Genomic DNA, 24,455 nt, shown 5'->3' with positions numbered 1-24,455 from the left:
AAGCCAGGCTCCCCGGGCCCGGCCGCCCGCGCCCTCCGTGCTGCCCCGGGAGGAGAGGGAGCTAGGCGCCGGCGGGGAAGGAGGGACCGCGCCACAACTTCTCCGCCCTCTCCATCCTGTCCCCCTACCTGTGTCCGTCCCAGACACCCGGGAGGGATTTTCCCCGCAGGCTGCAGAGCGAGCCGATTTGGTGGCTGCTGGCCTCCGGTGCGCGCGGCTCTCCCGCCACCGACTCAAGATGCTCAGGGGTCCGAGGCCCGGGCTGCTGCTGCTGCTGGCCGCGCTGTGCCTGGGGACCGCGGTGCCGCCCGTCGGGTCCTCGAAGAGCAAGAGGCAGACTCAGCAGATCGTGCAGCCCCAGTCCCCGGTGGCTGTCAGTCAGAGCAAGCGTGAGTACCGGCCGCGGGCTGCGCTGGGATGGGACGGACCTGCAGAGCTCGCTCAAGTTGTGGCTGAAGTTTTGCGCGCGTGCGCGGGTGTGTGCGTGTAAGAGTGTGAGCGCGCTTTAAAAAATGAGGAGAGATCAGCTGTGGACACAAAAAGACCTCGGTTTGAGTTTGCAGGTCCTGAGGGCCGAGGAGAAGATCATGCATTGGGAAACGGGTCTGAGTGTCCTACAGTGGCCTCCCCAGTTCTGTTCATTCAAACTGACCCATAGGTGACTCAGAACTCGCCTTTAAAGGGAAAAATGTTTGTAAATTATCCGTCTGGGATTAGAGGGTTCCTTCACTGCTCCTTTTTTTCTTTGTTACTAGTTGGTTAAATATTTTCAAAGTGAGGGTGGGAGAAAGTTGACTGATTACTATGTTGAAAAAAATGTAATCGGTCCAGATTGTTTTAGGCGCCCTCGGGATGCTTCACCAAAAACCCAGGTTGAAATTCCTCTTTTGTTTTTTTGATACACACCCCACCCCTTTTTCTGTGGCTAGAGGAAACTTTAAAATTGTCCTGGACTTATTTTTCCAAAACAGCATTAAAGTCCCTTGAGTGTTTTAAAATGTAATTTCAATTATCTCCTTTTCAAAAATGCTCCCACTTTGATGAAGACCACTGGCCAGATGGAAATAACATCGTCGTACACCAATCAGCTGAACAGAAAGAGAGAAAGAAGGATGGACAGAGGGGAAAGAGTGAGATAGGGAGGGAGAAAGAGGAAAAAACCCTAAATATCCACCTACATAAATGATGTTTAATGCTTTAGAAAACTCATTTCCATATCTGTATCTTAATAGAATATTGATTTTAATCTCATGCTATGTGGGTGATTATTTTTCTGTTTGATATTCAGACTCATCGGTTCAGTTGTGCAAGAAAATTCCATAAAGATAGAAATGTAATAACTTTTTCCTTTCACTATTTACAGCTGGTTGCTATGACAACGGGAAACACTATCAGATAAACCAGCAGTGGGAGCGCACCTACCTAGGCAATGCTTTGGTCTGTACCTGTTATGGAGGCAGCCGAGGCTTTAACTGTGAAAGTAAACCTGAACGTGAGTGGCTGGGAGCCTGGTCATTAATAGACAGATGTGTGCTTGTTAATTAATCTTAGTATTAAGCAAAGCTCCATGCACCATTGTTAGTCTGCTTATATTTGCTTTTCACATACTACTTTTACTTTGAGGATAACACAAATGTATTGCAAACTAGCTTACAGAATGCCTTTTTATTTGTTTACTTGTTTGTTTAGTTTCCTAAAGTTTTTGGTGAGAAAATGAAAGATTTTTGTGTGTGGTGCAAGGAAATTGATTATAAAGGTCAGATTTATAAGAAAGTAATCTCAGGTCTTTTTCTTTGTTATAAGACAGTAGGATGATTTGCCAACTGCTGTTTAGTGGCAAACTATTGAGTACTTCAAAGTTCTCATAGCTTAGGACCACTCCCAAGCTTCTCACAAACTATAGAAATTCCTTTAGAGAAGAACCAGTGTGCCTAACATGGAGATAGTTGGTAGGTTCACAAGGGTCAGGGCCAGGTGAGAGGAGGCAATCTGCAAAGTGTTTGCTTTTTCTGTGGACCTTGGCTTGACTTCCTGAGTCAAAGATTGAAGTCTAAAACAATCTAGCAGGTCATGAGGTGGTACTTTTCCTAAGAATTCTTTACAATATAAATTAATGTATAGAAAATTTGAGAACTTGTCAAAGGGCAGAAACTATGGCCTTATTGAAAGCCAAAGGTAAAATCTATAACTCTTAACTGTTTTTGACCTTGAGTTGGGTCATACTACTTACTTAGAGAAGAGAAATGTCAGTTTTCCTTTGCATGGATTAGTGGACTAGAAAAGCTTTTGCATATGTGAGGGTCACATGGGTTTTTTTCTCCCCTCAGGTGAAGAGACTTGCTTTGACAAGTATACTGGGAACACTTACCGAGTGGGTGACACCTACGAGCGCCCTAAAGATTCCATGATCTGGGACTGTACCTGCATTGGGGCTGGGCGCGGGAGAATAAGCTGTACCATCGCAAGTAAGAAGACGTTCTGTAAACTGATGATGAAATATCATACATAGGAATTTAAAACATAACTGGATATTCCTCACTTTGGGACACCCCTGGTGATTAGTTACTGTTACATAATCATTCAGCCAGTTCTTGTGGTTCTGGAAGATGGATTTGTTATTACTGTGTGTGGGTCTCTGGGCCTTGCGCACAAGAATTTGTGTCCATAGTATAACCAGAGCAACCTATTGGGCTCCCTTTCAGTAAGATACCCTTAGAAGAGTTACCTGTTGTAAATTACGTGGGCATCTTCAGACCAGACTGACCCTGTGTGATTTTTAAAAGATATCCATGAGCAGTGAATCAGATGTGTGCTGTTTGCTCTTGTCTGCAGCTAGACACTTCTTGCATCTCAGCAAGAGTCCCATTTCTTTGTGACCAACAATTATACCCAGGAAACAAATCTCTTTTTTTCAATTTTTTTTTAAACTTTGTTTTTTGTTTGTTTGTTTTGTCTTTTTCATTTTTATCGGTACCGGGGATCGAACTCACAACCGCCTGCTTGCAAGGCAGGTGCTTATGCTGCTGAGCTAAATCCCCAGCCCCCAAATCTCTTTCTCTGAGAGACAATATTCCCAGATTTTGTCCAAGGAACTGTGGGAACTGGGCTGAATCTCATGAACCGTAGTGCAGTGAAGGCAATCTTTCCAGTATGATTCACTGGGTTACCAGTATTTTCTATTAATATAGCCTTTTTTATTTCTTTCCAAAAGAACTAGTCAGTCCCTTGTGAGGAGCCCTAATCAGCTTTCCCCACACTTAATGTTAGGATTTTTCCAAAGTTATAAGCAAAGCTCAAGAGTCAGTGGTGCATAGTGTTCATAATGTAGTGGACGATTCTGCTTTGGATGCACCACCGGGTTTCATAGCCCAGAAAAGCATCAGGATTTCCATGTTCAGTATGTGTATGCGCTTGCTTTTCACCAAAATGACCTTTCTACTGTAGGATAAAGTATGAGACCCAGTGATCTCTAAGAGGTCTAAGGGAATGACCCCTTCTTTGTCATTCACATTTCTCTGCGGGTTCCTGTTGTGGTTTTTTTGTTGTTTTGTTGGTGCCAGGAATCAAACTCATGGACCTTGCACATACCAGGCAGATGCTATGCCTCTGAGCTATATCCCCAGTCCCTCTCCCATTATATTTTAAGTAAGACATTTAATTGAATTGGCTCTAAGTGATCAGCTCTGCATTAACTTTTCCTCTCTTTGGTAGAAGAGCTATTCTCTGTTTCACTTTCTCCAATACAAGTCTTTTTCATTGGTGGAACATGTTTCTTTTTTCCCCCTTAAGTTGTCTCTTTCTGTCTTTCTGTCTCTCTCTCTCTCTCTGTCCTAACATTTGCTCTTTTAAACAGACCGATGCCATGAAGGGGATCAGTCCTACAAGATCGGAGACACCTGGCGGAGACCACATGAGTCTGGTGGCTACATGCTAGAGTGTGTGTGTCTTGGCAATGGGAAAGGCGAATGGACCTGCAAGCCAATAGGTGTGTGGCTGAGGAAAGAGACGGGGGATGGGACGCATAACTGCAGTGCTGGGCTAACCCTCAAGTCACAGCTACATGGGAGAGAGGTCTGAGTTCCAATTTAAACAAAAAATAGTGAAACGGCAATTTTATTTCAAATAATGAAATGTTCTATGATCTAAAGTCTTCTTTAAAAAATCAGATCACAGAGTGCTCACTGCAGATCCAAATTTTAATTTGTTCCAAAACCACAAGCCAGAGTTGACAGATTTAGGAAGAAGTCTGTTATTTAAGGCAAAAATGAAGCTTTTGACTCATTTCTTTGTGGAAATGACACCAGACTGAAACCCCAAATGACAATTCCTTTGTCACACCTTGATAATTTCTTTATAAAATAGAAATTCTGGAGCTTCTTGGAGTCTCAGTCCTCAGTTGCGCACCATAAAAGTACAAGTCTAAAAGTTTTTCGTTCTCTTTAGTTATTCTGTAATTCAGAGGTTTTTATTTTATTTTGAGTTTATTTTTATAGAAATCCAAATTTTACATAGCTTTCTTAGCACTTATGGTCTATACTTGGTTGCTCATAATTAAGATTGGAATTTTGGGGGTGTCGTCTGTCACAGACTAGCTACATACATAGATTTTTTTTTTTCCTGCTCAGAACACTGGTGGGAAGCTTGGAATTGGCTGAACATGCGCAGCCTGTGCGCTCGTTAGAAAGACAGAATCTGCCTGCCAGCTCAGCCTGGGCTTTTGCTTTTGCTTTGGCTACTTAGTTTGTGCTTAGTTGCAGGGTGTGCCTTTCTTTCTGAACAGAGTGCCACTTAAAAAATGTGGCTGGATTTTTGCTTACATGCTATGCTTTAAATTACAAGGGAGACCACACAATTCAAAATAACTTTTTTTTTTTCTGTTTTTTTTCCCAAATCTTTGTACAGCTGAGAAATGTTTCGATCATGCTGCGGGGACTTCTTATGTGGTTGGGGAGACCTGGGAAAAGCCCTATCAAGGCTGGATGATGGTGGACTGTACCTGTCTGGGAGAGGGCAGTGGACGCATCACCTGTACCTCTAGAAGTATGTTTTACAGCTTTCTGGATCCCTAGAGAATTGCAGTAGTATTCTCTCTAGAGCATAAGTACCTCAATACCTCAGTGTGCTCGGGTAACTTTCATGTCAAGAAAAATTCCTTAACTCTCCTTTGGCTTAATAGGGTCTTAGGCTATCAGCTACTAAAACAGAACATAATATTTACTCAAATGCCCCGTGTGTCATGAACTTGAAGTTCAGTTGCCAGTGTGTAAGCTGAATTATCATGGAGAGGTCTTTCAAGTATTAAGAGCAAAAAATCATTCAAAGAGCATGCAAAATTATCTTTCGATGTGAGGTTGCTATTGACATGGAGACAATTGAGCTCTAAAGGTTTGGGTTTCCATCTATGTTTGAAATGTAAATAACACAAATATATTCATAAGCGAAACTGATGCAAATAAAAAGCATCTATCCCATAGGTGAGATTGTCTGCTCTGGAGGGAAGTAAGGTGGCTTTTCCCTAAAGCTGCCAAAGCTAATTCTGTGAAGAAGCTGGCTTTAGGCCTCCTTGTGCTGCTTCCAAATCTTAATTGTTACCTTTGGTTTCCAGCCTCCTTTTGTGGGATTACAAACTAACCACAGCTCTAGAGCTTGTTAAAGCAAACACCCATTACTGTTGTATGAATTTAAAATCAAATCTAAATATCCTGAAGCTATTTTACTTACCTAACTTAAAATAGTTAACTAGCTTTAAATACTTCTCCAAATTTAAATTCTTGCTAACAACAGAAAAGAAATCTCATGAAAAATAGAAAGGGTTCTGACCAAATATTTCCCATAAAATTACTGGTTCGTTAGATCTTTTGTGTTGAAAGTGTTATGATCAGCAGACTTCAAGAATTTTGAGGCAATGTTTTGCTTACGACAAATCATAAATCGAATTCACACTCTTTAAATGTTTCTAGGAGCAATTGGGAAAAGTTACTCCAAGAAAGATCATTTATTACATGAAATTTTATAAGTATGGGTTTCATTTAAGATGGAGAATTAGTACTTGAAAGAGTACTTAGTAGGTCAGAGGGATAAGGAAGGTTAATACACACTTAGCACCTACAAAATACAATATTGGGAGTTTAAGGAGAGATACTATAGTGCTGTGGAAGCTCAGGGGATTATACTTTTAGCTGAGGACTTGGGAAAATCTCTAATTAGTAATGGGACCTTGATTCAGTGTCCATTCTTAATGGCAGATTGATGTATTTGTGTGTGCCTACATCAACGGCTAAATTATTTCTGTAACCCAGCAGTTACACTAATTCTTTTTTTTTTTTTTTTTTTTTGTCTTTTTCGTTTTTATCGGTACCAGGGATCGAACTCACGACTGCCTGCTTGTAAGGCAGGTGCTTATGCCGCTGAGCTAAATCCCCAGCCCCAGTTACACTAATTCATAAACAAATCAGACCTTCTGTAATCATATTGTAGTATATAGTCAGAACTGGATTATAATTCTAGCAATGTAGCCAGACAGGTGAACACATAGACTAATAATGTAGTTACCAATGATCACTTTTACAGGCCTAGTCTCACTTTTCCATTAAAGGGATAACACTAAGCAATTTAAAAAGACCATTTGGTTAGTGATTTTTAAATAGGAGTTTTGGGTAGGGTGAGAGAAGATAAAATTTTAGTTGAAGAAATGATGAGTAACCTGAATTTTCTTTTACGTAACAAATGAAGAAAAAGAGACTACTTTTTTGATAGCCTTGTTGGGGTAACCAGTAGAGACTGTTTGAAACTTCCATGCTTCCTATTGCTTCCAGTATTCTAGACAAAGTTCCCTGCTAAACATGAGCCAGACATAGCAGTTACTAAGAGGAAGACTAGGAGATCTGAAGGGGACAATGTAAGAATAACACATGCTCAAGAATGAATTTGGATTAAAACTATAAAAAGTTTAAAGCAAAATTAAGTGAAAAGATGATACACAAGTTTTGTCAGAGAGATAGACCTGGCTAAACCACACAGTTCTCTTTATGCTGCAATAAATGTTTAGAAGTTTAGTTCTGTGGGGCCAGATTTGAGTATGAATATATGATCAAAAATCGGGTACTCAAGCATGAAACTACTGTATTGCTTTCTTAGGTTTGCAATGACTACTTGGCAATCTTGACCTTGTTTAGGTATTTAAATACTTCCTTTCTGAAATAGACAGGTGCAATGACCAGGACACGAGGACATCCTACAGAATTGGGGATACCTGGAGCAAGAAGGATAACCGGGGGAACCTGCTGCAGTGCATCTGCACAGGCAACGGCCGGGGGGAGTGGAAGTGCGAGAGGCACGCGTCCCTGCAGACCACGGCCACAGGTGAGGCCCAGGCCCGGGCGGACGCGGCTCCGGGACACTGCCACAAGTCAGGTTTCCCTGCACAACCCATTTGAGGGTTTTCAGAGCTTCCCTGAATAGGCTGAGATCATTTACAGATTGTTAGTAATTAAAACTTTTTAATCCTCATTTTAAATTTTGGAGAAAAAACAAAAATGGATCTTGGGGAGATGGAAGCAAATTTTTAAAAAAGTAATAGCAGGCGAGGGTGTAGCTCAGTGGTCAGCGTATGCTTAGCATCCTCAAGGCTCTGATTCAACCCTCACCATCAAAGAAAATAGTAATAAGAATTAAAACATATTTTAATCACTTCCGGTATAAAAAAAGGTTTTTGTATCATGGGCCTTTGTGGAAGTCTGAGGAAAGGGATGAGTATCACGGGTGTGCAGGCCTGCTGCTGTTTTCTTGGTGTATTTTCATCAACTTTTTCCTACAGGGTGTGCTAGCATTGTTAGATATCCTTTTAGTAGTTGGCTATTTAGTTAAAAATAGTATTTTTTTCTCTTTTGATGAATTTTTATCTTGAAACAACACTTAGGAAAGAGAGGAAGATTAGATTTGATGGTATCTTTGAGTTATTTAATAGCAATAAAATTGCTACTGATTAAATATATATATTAGGCGCTGGGGATTTAGCTCAGAGGCATAAGCACCTGCCTTGCAAGGACGTGGTCGTGAGTTCGATCCCCGGTACCGATTAAAAAAAATTATATATATATTATATGTATATATTACAAATGTAAACCTACTAAATAGATTAAAGTGCCCTTGAGAATTAATAAGGGTAGACACTCAATAAATGTGAGCTATTTTAGTAATATTACTGATGTTACAGTGAAAAGCTTTCATTTTCCACAAGAGTTACCCAAAACACTGGGTTAAAAAATGCAGAATGCTCGACAGCTCTGTTCTGTTCCTCGGCACAGTGACTCTCAAGGCGGGCTGTGGAGCTGAGCCGGCTGCCCAGCACATGTGGCCCTGAGATCCTTCCCCCGGGAAGTGCTTTGGGTTTTAGTGTTCACTGGCACTTAGCTGCTGAACCTGACTGCCAGCCCCCCCAGCTCAGTTCTGACACTGAGGTGGCCCTGGGTTTTAGGAGCTGTCAGTTGTCTCTCCAGTTTAATGACTTGCCTTTCTCACAACCGTAGGGTCCGGTGGCCCCTTCACAGATATCCGAACAGCCATTTACCAGCCCCAGCCTCACCCCCAGCCTGCCCCGTATGGCCACTGTGTCACTGACAGCGGTGTGGTCTACAGCGTGGGGATGCAGTGGCTGAAGACACAAGGGAATAAACAGATGCTCTGCACCTGCCTGGGCAATGGTGTCAGCTGCCAGGAGACAGGTACGTGTTCTCTTCTCAAACAATAGTCTGCAAATTTTAGCTTTTAGTTTTTGTATGGCGCTGTATTCATTTACAACTGTAAAGCAATACAATAAAAGCTTATCATGTCACCCTGCGATGATGATTAAGGGTGTATTTGGTATGTTTTCTTGTAATCTTTTTAATCTGTGTGTTTTCCTTCCAATCATGGGAATCAAGCCACTGTGTACTACTTAAGAGGCTTTATTGCTTAAGATGCTGCTACAAAGAAAGTTGCTTTCGGAAGAGCTGGTCATCCATATTTTATGCTCTAAATCTGAAATTTTAGCAGCTTTGTGATACAAACATCTTTCAGTGGCTTAATCTAGCTCTCCTAGGCTATAAACATGGTGATAACCATAGCAGTAATGAATGAGTACATTTTGTATAAAATAGATTCCCCTGGCTGGAATAGCACCTTGCACCGTTTCTTCTGGCACAGGTATTGTCACACATACTCCTCCAGGATCTTTGAACAATGGCCTTAATTCATCTGTGTTAATTAGCTTTATAAACAGAAGCTGAGGCATGATTACATGGTAACAAAGGACACCAACAGAACTCATGCATGTCTTATCCACAGCCCGCATGGTTTCCTGAGTGACAGATTTTGACTGAAGTTAACCAGATGGTCTTTGCTGTGCCCAGCTTTTTCCTTTGAAACTCAGCCTTTATTAGGGTATAAATAAGCAGCCACAGGTGGGAGATAAAGCAGCTGTATTGACTGAGACTCTTGTGATTGTGCATATAGCTGTGACTCAGACATATGGTGGCAATTCCAATGGGGAGCCCTGTGTGTTACCGTTCACCTACAACGGTAGGACTTTCTACTCCTGCACCTCCGAAGGGCGACAGGATGGACATCTTTGGTGCAGCACAACTTCGAACTATGAGCAGGACAAGAAATACTCTTTCTGCACAGACCATGCTGGTAAGTGACCCAGTAAGGAAAAATGAATTTACTTGCCAGCATTCTAACCATGAATGTGAGGTTTCACAAGAAACATCACTTTTGATCTGTCCGAACCCAAGAAACTTGAAGCCAACTTACCAGTTTGGTATTTTTCCATGTTCCCTAGTATCCCTGGGGAATAACACCAAGGGAAGGGCCCTCCAAGTTCATTTGTTTTGATACATAGACTATGATGTGATTAAAGATACTTGTATATTAAAATCAGTAGAGTGGGTGTCAGGGTGCCTTTACTTATTTTCTGGATAAAACTATTATTCAAAGCTATCATTTAGTCTTTTGTATTTTTCTTTTAGTTGGGAAATGAGTGCAAATGATACTGAAACTTATCAAAGGTTGAAGGTGAATATGTGAAAAGGCTTAGAACTATATTATCAGATATGTTTTACCCGGAGGTAGACTAATAATTAGCTGGAGAAACCTCATTTTCTCTGAGAATCTTTCTGTAGTTATTTCTTTGTATGTGGGAAAGCTCAACTGTAATCTTCTTCATATTTATTCTTCATATTCATTGTCCTGGGCAGTTTTGGTCCAGACTCGAGGTGGAAATTCCAATGGTGCCCTGTGCCATTTCCCCTTCCTGTACAACAATCACAATTACACCGACTGTACCTCTGAGGGCAGGAGAGACAACATGAAATGGTGTGGCACCACACAGAACTATGACGCCGACCAGAAGTTTGGATTCTGCCCCATGGCTGGTAAGATGTGACCCTCTCTGTTGCCTGGGTGGACATACATCGGGGAACAAACAAAAACTGGAGTTCTCCTTCCTCTTATTTCCTCATTAGGACAGTTTGGAAAACAAAACTTTATGTATGTGTGTGCTATCGGAGATTGAACTCAAGACCTTTATACTGAGTTACATCTCTGGCCCTTTTTATTTTTAATTTTGAGATGTTTTTGCTAAGTTGTCCAGCCTGGGGTTGAACCCGAGATCTTCCCGTATCAGAATGCTGTGAAGACACAAGCCGCTGTGCCTGTCTATCACTTAAGACTTGAAAGGTTCCTTCCTCCGGCCACGCTGGGAAGAATAGTTTTTAAGGGGGCAGGAGTACACACTGAGAGAAGAGAGACGGTGACATGAGAGGTCCAGACCTGACCTGGTGATAATATGGATCAGGAAAGCTGCCCTGGACGTGGAGAGAGAAGGGTTCTGGGTAATCCCAAAAGGTAGAGCCACCTGGAGCAGCCAACAGAAAGGATTTGGGGAGTGCTGAAAAGAGAGAGATCCAGGATACCTCCAGTGGGTTTTTCTAGAATGTGAGGATGAAAGGATGAAAGGTGAGCTGGGGATAAGACCCGTTTTGGTACCCAGTGCGTTCTGTTTCTGTTTCCAAACAGCCCACGAGGAAATCTGCACAACCAATGAAGGAGTCATGTATCGAATTGGCGACCAGTGGGATAAACAGCATGACATGGGCCACATGATGAGGTGCACATGTGTTGGGAATGGTCGTGGGGAATGGACGTGTGTCGCCTACTCCCAGCTCCGAGGTATGCTGCCTTGTTTTTGAACATATTTGAAAAATTGAATAGGGCTGTGAAACAGGCTCTCACATTAAAAAAAAAAAAAACATATACGATGCCAGAAACAGAGAGAAATTTGCATTGATGACCCACTGAGCTATGTACTAGAGAAGGCTGTCATTGCAGGCAGCCAGGTAAGAAAATCTGGCTTAGGAATTAACAGGCCCTAAAGTAGGATGGGAGAGCTTAGGCTGAACCAGAGGGATGACTTTGAAGGCAAAAACACAAACATCTAATCCTTTTAGCTTTAGAGGATGCTACTGGATTCATGTCTAGAAAAGATTAGATCATTTCTATAGAGAAAGATAGTGAAATCAAATCTTTGCTGATCCAAATTTAAGAAAAATAAATATATAGAGAGGCTCATTTATTCTGTTTAGATAGCCCCCCCCCCTTTGGACCCAGACCTGTAAGAAGAGAAGAACTGTTGGTTTGCTAAAATAATTTTTAAGTTTTCCATTTCTTTGATTTCAAATGTAGAACTCTTGAGCTAATCCTAAGTAGTCCAAGTAGGTGTGTAGATATTGGCCTGAATTTGTTCCTTTTGTGGTATCCAGTGGGTAACAACCCAAGAGGAGTATGATTATATCTGATGTTCCTAGAACCTTAATAAGGTGTGCAGACCAGTTCCTCATTTAACAGATGGAGCAGCCAAGACCCAGAGAGGGAAAGTAATTCTCTCAGGGTCTCTCAGAAGAGTGTGAAACAGAGTTGATCTATTTTTCTTTTTTTACAAACATTTTATTTCTTAAATCCAAATATCTCCTCCCTGCTTCCCTTTCCAGAAACCAGACCACATTCTGTGTGGTGCATAAATATGTTTAACCATCTTACTATATAACAAGCAGAGATTGAAAGAAAATTAGCAACTAAGAACTTTACAGAAATGAAGATATTTTGTTTAAAAATTGGCTCTTCACAGGAAGGCAGATTTTGCCACATTCTTTAGTTTTGTGTGCTGTAACCTCCAGCATTCACAGGTCTCTTCAAGACAGAGTTGAAGTGAAGGCAAACTGTATTACTAAGCTTTGGGGGCAGGGTTACCTTATGTTCCTGTAGTGGAAGGCATTGATGATGAAGTAGGGCAACTGAATGTTTTCAAAAGTGTGATTTCATCAGAGGTTTTAAAAGTTTCTCGTCCATCCTCCCATTTCCCGAATAGATCAATGCATTGTTGACAACATCACCTACAATGTGAATGACACGTTCCACAAGCGTCACGAGGAGGGACACATGCTGAACTGTACCTGCTTTGGTCAGGGCAGGGGCAGGTGGAAGTGCGACCCCATTGGTGAGCAGTCCCTTCTTTCGTGGGTAGTTCTGGATATCATGATTTATTAACTGTGTCAGATAAGGAGGGCCATTTGAGACTACACACCTGAGGTCTCCAACCTCCGCTCAGCTGTTTCTAGCAAGCCTGATGTCTTTTCACACGTCATGAACTAATATATAACCTTCATAGTGATAATCATCTGCTTTTTGCTCAATTTGGTGACAAATGTAGGTTTACTGTGATTGAATGGAGTCGGTTTTTGGCTCTGAATCATAAAGCCAGAGCATGTTAGGAAAAGATTTCCTTGACTTACTATCGGATAATAGGAGCAAAGGATCATGCCAGTAAATACGTTACTGGAAAGCACTGTGTGTTTCAAGCTGCCCTTTGTACGAGGCCTGAGCAAAGAGTGGAGGTTGTAGGCTAAAAGGGCTGTGTTACCAGCTGTCCAAATTTTAAGGTAATCCATTAATACTCATTTACTGAAAGAGGCAGGTTGCTGACTGAGAAAACAAACTGATAACATGAGTTTGTTTGATCTGAGATTGCCGCAACTGAGAAGGACCCTAGGAGGCTTTTTGGAAAATGTACAGCAGGCACTCATAAAACTTAGTTCACTCATTTACATTTAAATGCACATTTCCAAATTTCAAAGAAATATGTATAAAGTGAAATTGTTGCAGTTTTTCCCATTGCTTGTTCACATAAGCCAGTTGCATTGATACTGGTGAAAAACAGTATTTCATTTTTCCCCAAATTAATATTTAGATTATAATATACCAAAATCTTAATCTTTACATTTTTATTTAGAAATAGTACCTTTTTCAGAAAAAGATACTCTTCCCAATAGTTGTCTTTTGTTTATTAATTATCCAGCAAGGTAAAGAATGCTATTGACTGTTTTAAATGCATATATTTGTAAGTACAGTTAAAATTTTCTATTTTAATTTTGATCATAATATCTGGTTGAATGTTTCTATTAAAAAATTATCACAATAAAAGACATTGTTACTGATCTCTCTCAAAACATTCCCCCTCACTTCACTTCAAATAACCTTATCTCATCATTCTGGTGACTTTCTGGAGCACTTTTGTAAGTCCTCTTTCTTGAGTGTCTTTAGCTACACAGTCATTTCAGCTTAATGTACCGAAGTGAAAATGACCTGGAAACTTGAATGTTTTTAATTGATTTGGGACATCAGGGTATCCAACACAGTGCAAGTAAAGAGTATCATGAAAGAGGACTTCAGAACTGCTTCAGAAAATCGCACAAGTGATGGGATAAGCCATGTTTAAAATGAGGCGCAATATTTGGAGGGGGATTAATAGGGCAGTGTGCCTTAAAAATTTAAATATTCTTTTTATTTTTCTATCAGAACTTGTAATCTAGCAAGTTGAATTTGTAGCTTTAAGCTGTCTAGGCTGTTTATCTTTTCTTTACATATATTCTAGACCAATGCCAGGATTCAGAATCCCGAACATTTTATCAAATTGGAGACTCCTGGGAGAAATACGTGCATGGTGTCAGATATCAGTGCTATTGCTATGGCCGTGGCATTGGGGAGTGGCACTGCCAGCCTTTGCAGACCTACGCAGGTAAGCCGCTCTCTGCCTGCAAATCGCGGTGGTTTTAGCAATAGGGCAGCTCCAGTGCTTGTTAATACTTTGAAGCCTAACTTGGGGACTCCTGCTTCTGATCCTTTATCGTATCACACTATCCTGTAATCAGATTGCTAACCAAAGAGATTTTCCTTTCTCCTCCCCATCAAGTGAAAGTATAGACTAGAAGACTGTGAAAAGGTACACATCTTTGGTTTTTGTTTCTTAGCTGTGCAGCATTCCATTAGGTTAATGCCCTGGTTAGTTTTCACATCTGTCTGGGAGGTATCCAGGGAAGTACAGGTAGTAAAGGATTGGGGCTGTACACGGTAATTCTCAACAGAAGTCACATACAGAGACCACGTGAAATTCATTCACCATGTCATTTCTGCTCTCTGGGTCAAACTTAGCACTTGTTTGATCATTTGCAATATGGAACAAACTATCCTGGGGCCAAAGTGAGAAACTCACTGAACTCTGCCTGCACAGTTTAAACACGCTCAAATGTTTATTTTACTGGGTTTTTCAGGTCATAAAGACATTGTGTAAGACATAGAACCTTGTGTTGGTGTTATTCATTCGTTTTTAGAATAAAAATTTGACTTAAAATTCTCTATGATTATTATCAAATATACTGAATTATAAAGGCCAATTTATTAGACACCAGTTAGTCAAATAACTGCTGAGGGGCAGAGTCTCTTAAGCCTCCACCAACTTTAGACATGTTTTTAAGATTTAATGTTGTTTTAAATTTGATTGTAGACGTCCTGTAAGTCCTGGTAGTACACAATTTGAATTAGTTGAGTTTTTAAAACGATGTAACTAGAGGATAGAAACTTCCAAAGAAATTCTCATTTCTGTTTATGGTTTCTACAGATGTGGCATTTTTGGAAAAATTATCTTCTGTGTGATTGAGAGAGCCCTTTTCTCTTATATCTTTTAAAATAAGCCTTTCCATGTAGCTGCTTGCATTGAAGTGGACCTACAGAAAAAAATCTGGATGGGAAGGAGCCCTCCTGGTTGGAGTTTTACCTGTGCACTCTGTTGTACCCTCCAAAAAATGGGTGACAGCGAGGGTCAGGTGAACATAAGAGATTCAGGGGAGCAGGGCTGGCCTCTAACCTCAGACATGCTGTTTGGTGTTTATCCATGTGTCTGCATTGCTCAGTGGATCATGCTAAGGATACAGAGTTTGAAGGTGGGGGGAGAATAAAGGAACAACAGATTCCCGGTTGTCTCTGAGCATCGCCCTGTTTGTTCCTTGTACAGAGGACTTGGTAGAGTTGCTCAAACTCACAGAAGATAAGAGGCATTTGGTTTGTCAATAAGCAACTAGAAAAGCACAGACCTCAGCAAATTAGAGGGGGAAAAAGGGAAAGAGTCAAAAAATTCATAAAAGCTTAATTTCTCCAGTGACTTTCACCGGAAATTACTCATTATTTTTACTTTAACAACTGATTTTTGAAATGTAGACATTGCACTGTATCTTTTCGTGACTATTACCTGTTTAATCAGACTGAGTAAATGAAGATTTCATAGTGCTAAGTAATTTTTGCTCAGACATGCCAGTTAAGCTAACTGAAAACTTCCATCAACTAACAGATATCAAAAGGATTATCATAATTTTAAACTGAGCACAGCAGCGTACACCTGTAATTCTAACACTCAAGAGGCTGAGGCCGGAAAATTGTGAGTTTGAGGCCAGCCTGGACTATTTAGTGAGTTCAAGCCTGACCTACACTACATATGCCCTGTCTCAAAAGAAAAAAAAATGTAAATGACTTCAAAATTTTTATCTCTTCAGCTTCAAAGTGTTTGTAGCACACAGTGGAATGTGGTAATAGGAATTTAGCTGACTAACCAAAAACGTGGTTCTTTTACTTCCTGGACAAAAATGTGCTAAAGTCTATTGCTGTTGAGTGCAGGTTTTTTAGAGGAAGTCTGTAAGGAGGAGAATAATTTTTGCTTTTCTCCTCTTTGGCTGGAGTACTTTTTTTCCCCCCTCCTTCTCCTTTGTCACCCTTTTTCTGTGTCCTTACAGACAGTGGAAGATAAGTCTTACACATGAGCAGTAGCGGTCTTCTGGGTTGTTTTAAATCTTCATAGCCATTACCATTGTAAACTTTCCCTCTTCGACATTGTAATTGATCCACTGAACTAAAATGCATGTTGAGTATCGCGAAGCAAGATTTGTCTAACAGATCGATTTTTAAACCTTATGTGGGTTCATGATAAATAATTTAAGGACATGATATTTCTGTATGCACTGATTCATACTGAAGCACTTTAGTCAAATTTACACAATTGTGCTTAAATATTTAAAAACTGAAGGGACTGGGGATTTAGCTCAGTGGCATAAGTGCCTGCCTTGCAAGCAGGCAGTCGTGAGTTCGATCCCTGGTACCGATAAAAACAAAAAAAAAAAATTGACATTTTTGAAAATCTTCATGAACAGAAAGGGGGGACTCAGAGAGGATCACTGAATTGACTTCTGCCAATTGATCAAAATAAATATGAAATATGTACCATATTAGAATGGAAAACTGATAATTTTACACATGAATTTTAATATTCATGTGCCTTAAATACATACATTAAATGAAGTTAAGATTCAAAAACATTTGTTGAAACGTCTTTAACTAACTTTGAATTCTGTGTAGGAGTATCTTATTCTAGAATTTTAGAGTCCATAGTTCTGCAAGTTACGTATTTGTTTTGCTAAAGAAAAGCTCATTTTAAAGAGAACTTAGCAGCTAAGATAATAATAAAGTTTCAAAAATCAATACTGTGTATTTTTCTAAGAGCTTTCAGAAAACTTAAATCTGTTATTCCAGCAAAGCACTTTGTTAAATACACAAAATTTTGTTTTGTTTGAATACATAGGACATTCTTGCAAAAGTTATTATCAATTTGAAAATAACAACTGTTATTTTTAGCAAAGTGAACACTGGCCTTCAGAAGAAGAGGGCATTTAGAGAGAGTTTTCTGTTTAGACATGCGTTTTTTTCAGTGCTATTTCATTATTTTCCTAAATGGAATTTGCTGTATTAAGAAATTGATTTCTTTTTATTATTTTGCTTTTTTTTTAAAACAGAAGAGATAAATCTGTACTCAAAATTTTGTTTTTAACAGACATATATACCAAGAAGTGGAAACAGTCAATTATATATACTTCTAATGCCATTTTAGTTAACTCCTTTTGATCTGTTAGAATTGGGTAAATGGCATAATTTTGTGTTATACATTTTGAACAAAATATGATTTATTTTCCCAGATAGAATGCTTAGACTGATGAGGAATACAACCATGTCTTTAATTATTACCCTTGTCTATTTGTTTAAGATTCTACCCTGTTTGGAAATGTGTTTGTTTTACCTCATGTCACATGGCCTTTGGAATGTTCTCCCCTGAGCCCCAGACAAGGTCTTGCTGTGTAGTTCAGGTTCACTTTGAGTCCACCTGTATAGCCCAGGTTGGCCTTGAACCCATGACGACCCTCCTACCTCAGCCTCCTGAGTGCTGGGAATAGAGGTGTGTGCCACCACTCTGGGCTGTTGCTTCCTTGTTAGATACTGGATTCATTTATGGCCAAAAGTTTCATGAATTAGAATTTGCTTTAAAAGAAGGTTGATATAACCGTTAAATGAAGTTTGAAAGCTGAATTGCATTATTTGCATTAGATCAGTTCTGTAGTTGTCTCATAATTCTTACTTTGAAAATAAAAAAGAAAATAGGCTATCAGAAATTTAAAAAATTTTTTGTTATAAACAAGTTCTTACTTGCATTCTTACTTGGACAATAAGTATCAGCTGCAAAAGGATGTGTTGTACTGATTTTTTTTATTGCCAATGTGTAAAAGGCTTAACTGAGCCCAGACAATAATAATACTCCTGTTTACTGATGAGCAAATCACCTTTCAAGGTAGCTGTCCATGGACATTAAATTTTACATTTAAGTGAATGTATACTCAAGATAGCCAAATCCCACACTGTCATTTTCAGGCTCCAGTGGTCCTGTCCAGGTGATTATCACCGAGACTCCCAGCCAGCCCAACTCTCACCCCATCCAGTGGAATGCCCCAGAACCATCACACATCACTCAGTATGTCCTCCGGTGGAGACCCGTGAGTATCCCCCCAGAATCCCGGATACCAGATCTCATGCTTAGCAAATTCTTATATGTTTTGTTTGTTTCAGTTTTTTAGTCTACTGATAAATTTAGGCTCATCATCACTACGTTACTGATTACTACATTACTCTGTATTTGCTCCTCTGGTTTTTTTTTTTTTTTGGTCTTTTTCTTTTTTATCTGTACTGGGGATCAAACTCACGACTGCCTGCTTGCAAGGCAGGCGCTTATGCCGCTGAGCTAAATCCCTAGCCCCTACATTGCTCTATATTACGATAGATAGATAGATAGATAGATAGATAGATAGATAGATAGATAGATTTTGGTATCACGAATTGAACTCAGGACCTTGTGCTTGTCAGGCAGGCACTTATGCCCCTGAGCTATATCCCCAGTGCTTGCCCATTTTATTTTAGACTTAAATGAAGTATTATGTGTGACCACTATAAATGGGGCATTTGTAAGTAGATATCAAATGGATATTAAAATGGAAAAAGTCATCCAAGAGTGGCAGTAATGAATTCCTTTTGAGGTCTTTAACAATTAAGATTTTTCATCTTTTTGCCACATGAATTTAATTTCTGATATTTTTCTTCTGATAGCTCAGAAGAAGCTATCAATAGAAGTTGAATAGAAGTTATCAATAATGTAAAGCTAATTGTAATGACTAATTACAAATTTTCTACAGTGTAGTTGGGTAAAAATTTAAAGAGTACTAGGATCATTTTCATTTATCTACCAAATGTAAATTGACATTTAAACATTTAAATTATTGAGAATTGAGTTGACTGAGTTATTTTAATAAATGACTACACATGAAAATGTATTTTGATACTTAATATTCAGAATATTTACACTTAAAAGGAGTTCGTCTTGTTTGAAGTTAGCGTGTTACTTTTGCACACATTGTATTGCAATGAATTTTGTGATCCATGACATATTAATGAAGCTGGACAGGATATGAAAATGTAAACTGGAAGCAAAAGATTAAATAAACTGAAATTACATTCTTCTATAGTCTTGCCCAAAGTTGGCTAGCCATTCCTGATGGGGTAATTTTTTTCTAAGAATGAGACACAAAACCTAGGACCTCATTTCAATGACCCCAGAATCTGAGTCCCAAAACATTATTATGCCTTTGGATTTTCCCTACAAGGCATGACACTTGAATTGTATCCCTCTATAAAAAATAGAACTGTGCCTTTTCCCACTTTAAAGAGGAATGTTATAAAAATGAAAAAATTGGAAAATATGAAATTTGGGATCATCATCACTACGTTACTGATGTTAATTAAGGAAGCAGTCTAGCCAAAGGGATGGTCCTTGGCACCTGCGACCCTGTAACCTCAAGCATGTCGCTCTACCCCACCAGTAAAATCGAGTAACAGTACCATTCTCTCTGGTTAGGAGGTAGGAGATGAAGATGGGGGGGATAGATGCAAGCAAAATACCCCAGAGCATAATAGCACATGGTAAATATCAAGCAAGTACTAACTCCTATACTGCTCTTAATAACAGTAATTACTAATATCAACACACCCAGCTACTGGTTCCCGTGATTTTCCTCCAGAACGGAGCTGCAAAAGTTTCTTGCTTCTTCTTCGACGATCACTGAGCATCATCTCTAAATGTTTGCCCTCATAAACTCTTGCATGATTTTTTTTTTAATTTAAATTTCAGAAAACCAGTACAGGCCGCTGGAAGGACGCTACTATTCCAGGCCACTTGAACTCCTACACCATCAAAGGCCTGACCCCGGGCGTGGTGTACGAGGGGCAGCTCATCAGCTATCAGCAGTATGGCCACAGGGAGGTGACGCGCTTCGACTTCACCACCAGCGCCAGCACTCCAGTGACCAGTACGTAGCTGCCCCTGCACCCTACAGTCTGCACCTGAGCTGCAACCTCGGACTCGAGCTCCCTTCACAAAGCCCTCACGCTCTCAGTCTGTGTTCGTCCACACATGCATTTAAAAACAGTAACCCTCTGCAGGCGAGCGCGGTGAGCATGCGGGATCTCTGAGGGCTTGTTTTCTCCTTTCCATGATGCTCTAGGCAACACTGTGACGGGAGAGTCAACGGTGCCTCCTCCGGTTGTGGCCACCTCGGAATCTGTGACCGAAATCACAGCCAGCAGCTTCGTGGTCTCTTGGGTCTCAGCTTCGGACACCGTGTCAGGGTTCCGGGTGGAGTACGAGCTGAGCGAGGAAGGCGATGAACCGCAGTACCTGGGTGAGCTGGTAGAGGGGCTCAGGATGGGTTTGGAGGGAGGCTCTTGGGTTTGGAGGGGCTGTTGGCAGATGACAGCCAGGCCGGTGGTCCCTGCAGCTAATCCGCAGCCCCAGGGGAACACTGCTTCCTTTGGTGAAGAGAAGGGATGGCCTGGCCCTTTACAGAACCGATGGGTGTCTTGCCTTGGCCTGCTCAGATGTGGGGTGCTCTGTGCATTTCCCTGGGTGCAGGCCCAGGTGACAGTGAAGCTTCATGAAGCTAATTCCCAGGATGCAGAAGTACTAGTGTTCGATGATAGCTTTTAAAGATGCTTAGGACGTGTGTATGCCTCTCACAGTCTCATGGTTACAGGGTCTTTTAAATTTACTAGCTGGGCATGGTGGTGCATGTCTGTAATCCCAGCACTCAGGAGGGAGGCTGAGGCAGGAGATGGCCTCAGCTTCAGAGCTAGCCTGGGCTACATAGTCAGTTCAAGACCAGTCTGAACTGCATAGTGAGACCTTGTCTCAAAAATGAAAAATAAAAAGCTTACTGACCAAAACCATGTGATAAACACCAAGATCAGGAAAAGAATATCCTTTCTATCCCACCCCCATCCCTCTACTATGCTGACTTTGAATCACAGAGAGCTAGGTTTTAAAATTCGAGGGTGGATTATAAAAGTTATGCATCTTCAGAGAAGACAACTTGAAAAGTAAGGGCAAATGCAGCCCGTGGTATGCTGACAATTACTGCTTTAATCCACTAGCACATTTCTTTCTAGTCTCTCTTCTCTGTGAGCATGAAGTTCTTCTCAATGTTACAGAGGCGTTGGATGCAACTTTTCCTTTTTTATTTCAAAGATCTTCCAAGCACGGCCACTTCTGTGAACATCCCTGACCTGCTGCCTGGCCGCAAGTACATTGTCAACGTCTATCAGATCTCTGAGGAAGGAAAGCAGAGTTTGATCCTGTCCACTTCACAGACAACAGGTGCGCTTGCTACAGGGTGGCGGGTGGGGGTCCTCACACTGCAGGCCTGGTGGGAGATGTTTGCCTCACCCCTTCCTTTCTTTGTTAGCTCCGGATGCCCCGCCTAACCCCACTGTGGACCGAGTTGACGACACTTCCATTGTGGTTAGCTGGAGCAGACCCCAGGCTCCCATCACAGGTCAGCTTAGCCTTGATCTTGGCTTCTGTATAATCTTTCTGACAGATCACAGAGAGTGGAGGGAGCCAGCAGATTCTGACTACACTACAGACTCAGTAGATTACTTGCTTAATACCATGTGATTACTGGAGATTCGTGTGTGTATTTGTATGTGTTTTTGCACACAGTTAACTTCCTTACACACACAGACACAGGCACACACACAACACACCCTGTAACATACGCATATTACCAATGAAGACAGCTCCTTGGCTTATTAAAGCAAGCCTTTTCCTACCTAGGGTTGCAGACATGAAATGTTTCCAGATAGTTCTCATTGAAGTTGCTAGAAGATGCAGACAGTGCTAGACAACCCTGTGTTCAGGCTGGGCTATTAATTACTCCTGTCACCCACAACACAAGAGAAATCAGCTTAACATGAATATTTTCACCTAATAGGTATTCTAATTGACATTTACTAAGGATCTCAAGTTTTTAAATATCGTGTTTGTTGTTAAAAATGCTTACACGGCTGTTCTTATTTTATCTTTGCTCTGAATAGTCATTATTATAAGAAGTGTTAACATAGAGGCCAAAAGAATCTTGCTACTTCTTAACTAATCAAGCAAGATGCTAAGGGCTATTAGGAAGGAGAGAATTTATAAATTTTTCAGGTTGTGTCTCATAAAACAGTGAAATATATTTCTCTCGCAAATCTGCAGGATACAGAATAGTCTATTCACCGTCCGTAGAGGGCAGTAGCACAGAACTCAACCTGCCCGAAACCGCCGACTCCGTCACTCTCAGTGACCTGCAACCTGGCATTCAGTACAACATCACTATCTACGCTGTGGAAGAAAACCAAGAAAGTGCTCCCATTTTTATCCAACAAGAAACAACCGGGGTCCCACGCTCAGGTATCTTAAAGACACTTCTCTATTGTCTTATCCCTTAATCCTTGACCAAGTAACATCTTTTTAACCTGCTGTGGGAAAACAAAGCACTGGATCTATTGTTATAGCCTCCTGGGAGGACTAACATGAGAGACAAAGACCATTGTCTCTGCCAGGTGTGACACAAGCCCTTGCATTCAGCCAGAGAGGCTGAGGCAAGTTCCAGACCAACCTGGGCTACAAGGTGAGCTCAAGGCCAGCCTGCGCTGCGTAGTGAGACCTTGTCTCAAAAAAGACCAAAAGAGGGAAGACTGTTGTCCCCGAGAGCTCCGTCAGCAGTTCCTACACTCAAGTAATCTTACACATATTCCCTTTGCCCTAAACTTATTTAGCTACATCAGGTATTCTTATATTTCCCTAAAATGTATGGGTCATTTCATCTGTTACTCTTAGGTATGCAAAAGGATTCAGTGAAACAAAACTACTGGTTTTTCTGTAGTTACCTTAACGTTGTTTTTTATTTAAATGTACATTTTAAATTTCTACCCCAAATTGACAACTTCTTATATGCTGGAAACTCATGCCTATCTGTGTGTTTTCAAAAAACACCTTCAAATATAATATAAACTGTGTGACTGAGCCACAAAATTTGTGCAAAAAACTCATGTTATTTGGTTAAGAAACAAAACTTATCATTGCTTTTGAGTGGCTCTCTAAAATGCCTATCATATCCAGGAAAAAAATTTTTTTAAAATAATCTTCGGTGGGAATTGCAAATGACCAGTTGTCTCTTGTCTGTTAGATAAAGTGCCCCCTCCCAGGGACCTGCAGTTCGTGGAAGTGACAGATGTGAAGGTCACCATCATGTGGACTCCCCCTGATAGTGCGGTGACTGGCTACCGGGTCGAGGTGCTCCCTGTAAACCTGCCTGGGGAACACGGGCAGAGGCTGCCTGTCAACAGGAATACCTTTGCGGAAGTGACTGGCCTGTCTCCTGGGGTCACCTATTTCTTCAAAGTCTTCGCTGTGAACCACGGGAGGGAGAGCAAGCCTCTGACTGCCCAGCAGACCACCAGTACGTCCTGCCTTGCCACTGTGTGTCCCCAACCCCTGCTTTCTCCACCTTTCTGTTAAACTGTCATGAAGTACAATGTGTCATTCACTCCCACATTTACAGCTTAGCAGTGAGAGAATACCTGGCCAGGGCCAGGGACATAGCTCAGCAGCATGAGCGCCTGCCTGGCAAGCGCAAGGTCCTGAGTTTGATTTCTGGTGCCAAAAAGAAAAACATGAAAAAAAGATAAAAGAAAAGAAAATACCCAGCCAACATGGGATATGTATTGGACAGGCACACAGCATAAACTTTGAAAACAAATTCAGGAGTGCTCTGTAGATGCTGAATGGTAATCCATTTACAACACTCATGTACCAGTATGTTCCAACACACACAGCACGAATGGGAGAGTTTATTTATTTATTTAATGGGAGAATTTAAGAGAACTTAAAATTTCCTTTGCTAATGGGGACATAGACAAGTAATTTCAGTGCATTTTTAAAAAGGTAACCACATATATTTAGATCAAAGTCACAAATGTGTGCTCTGAACACTTAGGTAGTAGAATTTAAGAATGGCATTTGCTGGGTGGGGTGTGCATGGAGCTTAGTGGTGGAGTGCTTTGGCCAGCATGCCCAAGACCTGGGTTTAATCTTCAGCACCATAGAAAAGGTAATAAGCATCTAGTGTTACTGGGCATCATGTTGTCTTTTCAGTTCTTTGCAAGGATTATACTCAGACTCTTCATTTTAACTTTGCAAGGGAAAATTGAATACCTAAAAAAATGAGGCCTAAGTTCTGCAGCTTGTTAAGATTTCAGAGCTTCAAAGTAATAGACTGGTCCCAAAGCCTGTCTCTCTGACTCCAAAGGCCATGCTCTCAATTATTATACCTGACTGTATCTTAAAG

General features: G+C 40.8%; 1 protein-coding gene across 8 annotated transcripts in view; it reads left to right on the top strand.

Moving 5' to 3' along the window:
- The first annotated feature begins 43 nt into the window (after positions 1-43).
- Positions 44-24,455, top strand: part of Fn1 (fibronectin 1) — a 61,518-nt gene continuing 37,106 nt past the window's right edge. For all 8 annotated transcript variants that reach the window (XM_063237461.1, XM_003474207.5, XM_063237460.1 and 5 more), the window contains exons 1-19: positions 44-389; positions 1,364-1,492; positions 2,328-2,465; positions 3,854-3,985; positions 4,903-5,040; positions 7,204-7,362; positions 8,529-8,723; positions 9,493-9,672; positions 10,236-10,412; positions 11,056-11,208; positions 12,404-12,532; positions 13,967-14,110; positions 18,115-18,236; positions 19,922-20,099; positions 20,295-20,471; positions 21,314-21,442; positions 21,531-21,620; positions 22,322-22,516; positions 23,295-23,567. In XM_063237461.1, the coding sequence (XP_063093531.1) occupies positions 239-389; positions 1,364-1,492; positions 2,328-2,465; positions 3,854-3,985; positions 4,903-5,040; positions 7,204-7,362; positions 8,529-8,723; positions 9,493-9,672; positions 10,236-10,412; positions 11,056-11,208; positions 12,404-12,532; positions 13,967-14,110; positions 18,115-18,236; positions 19,922-20,099; positions 20,295-20,471; positions 21,314-21,442; positions 21,531-21,620; positions 22,322-22,516; positions 23,295-23,567 (2,989 nt within the window). In that variant the 5' untranslated portion in view covers positions 44-238. The remainder of the gene's footprint in view (positions 390-1,363; positions 1,493-2,327; positions 2,466-3,853; positions 3,986-4,902; positions 5,041-7,203; positions 7,363-8,528; positions 8,724-9,492; positions 9,673-10,235; positions 10,413-11,055; positions 11,209-12,403; positions 12,533-13,966; positions 14,111-18,114; positions 18,237-19,921; positions 20,100-20,294; positions 20,472-21,313; positions 21,443-21,530; positions 21,621-22,321; positions 22,517-23,294; positions 23,568-24,455) is intronic.

The sequence above is a fragment of the Cavia porcellus genome, unplaced genomic scaffold (assembly GCF_034190915.1).
Source record: "Cavia porcellus strain 051 isolate PalLab524CR breed Dunkin Hartley unplaced genomic scaffold, mCavPor4.1 scaffold_26, whole genome shotgun sequence".
Lineage (NCBI taxonomy): Eukaryota > Metazoa > Chordata > Mammalia > Rodentia > Caviidae > Cavia > Cavia porcellus.
This window is presented reverse-complemented; position numbering and strand designations above follow the sequence as displayed.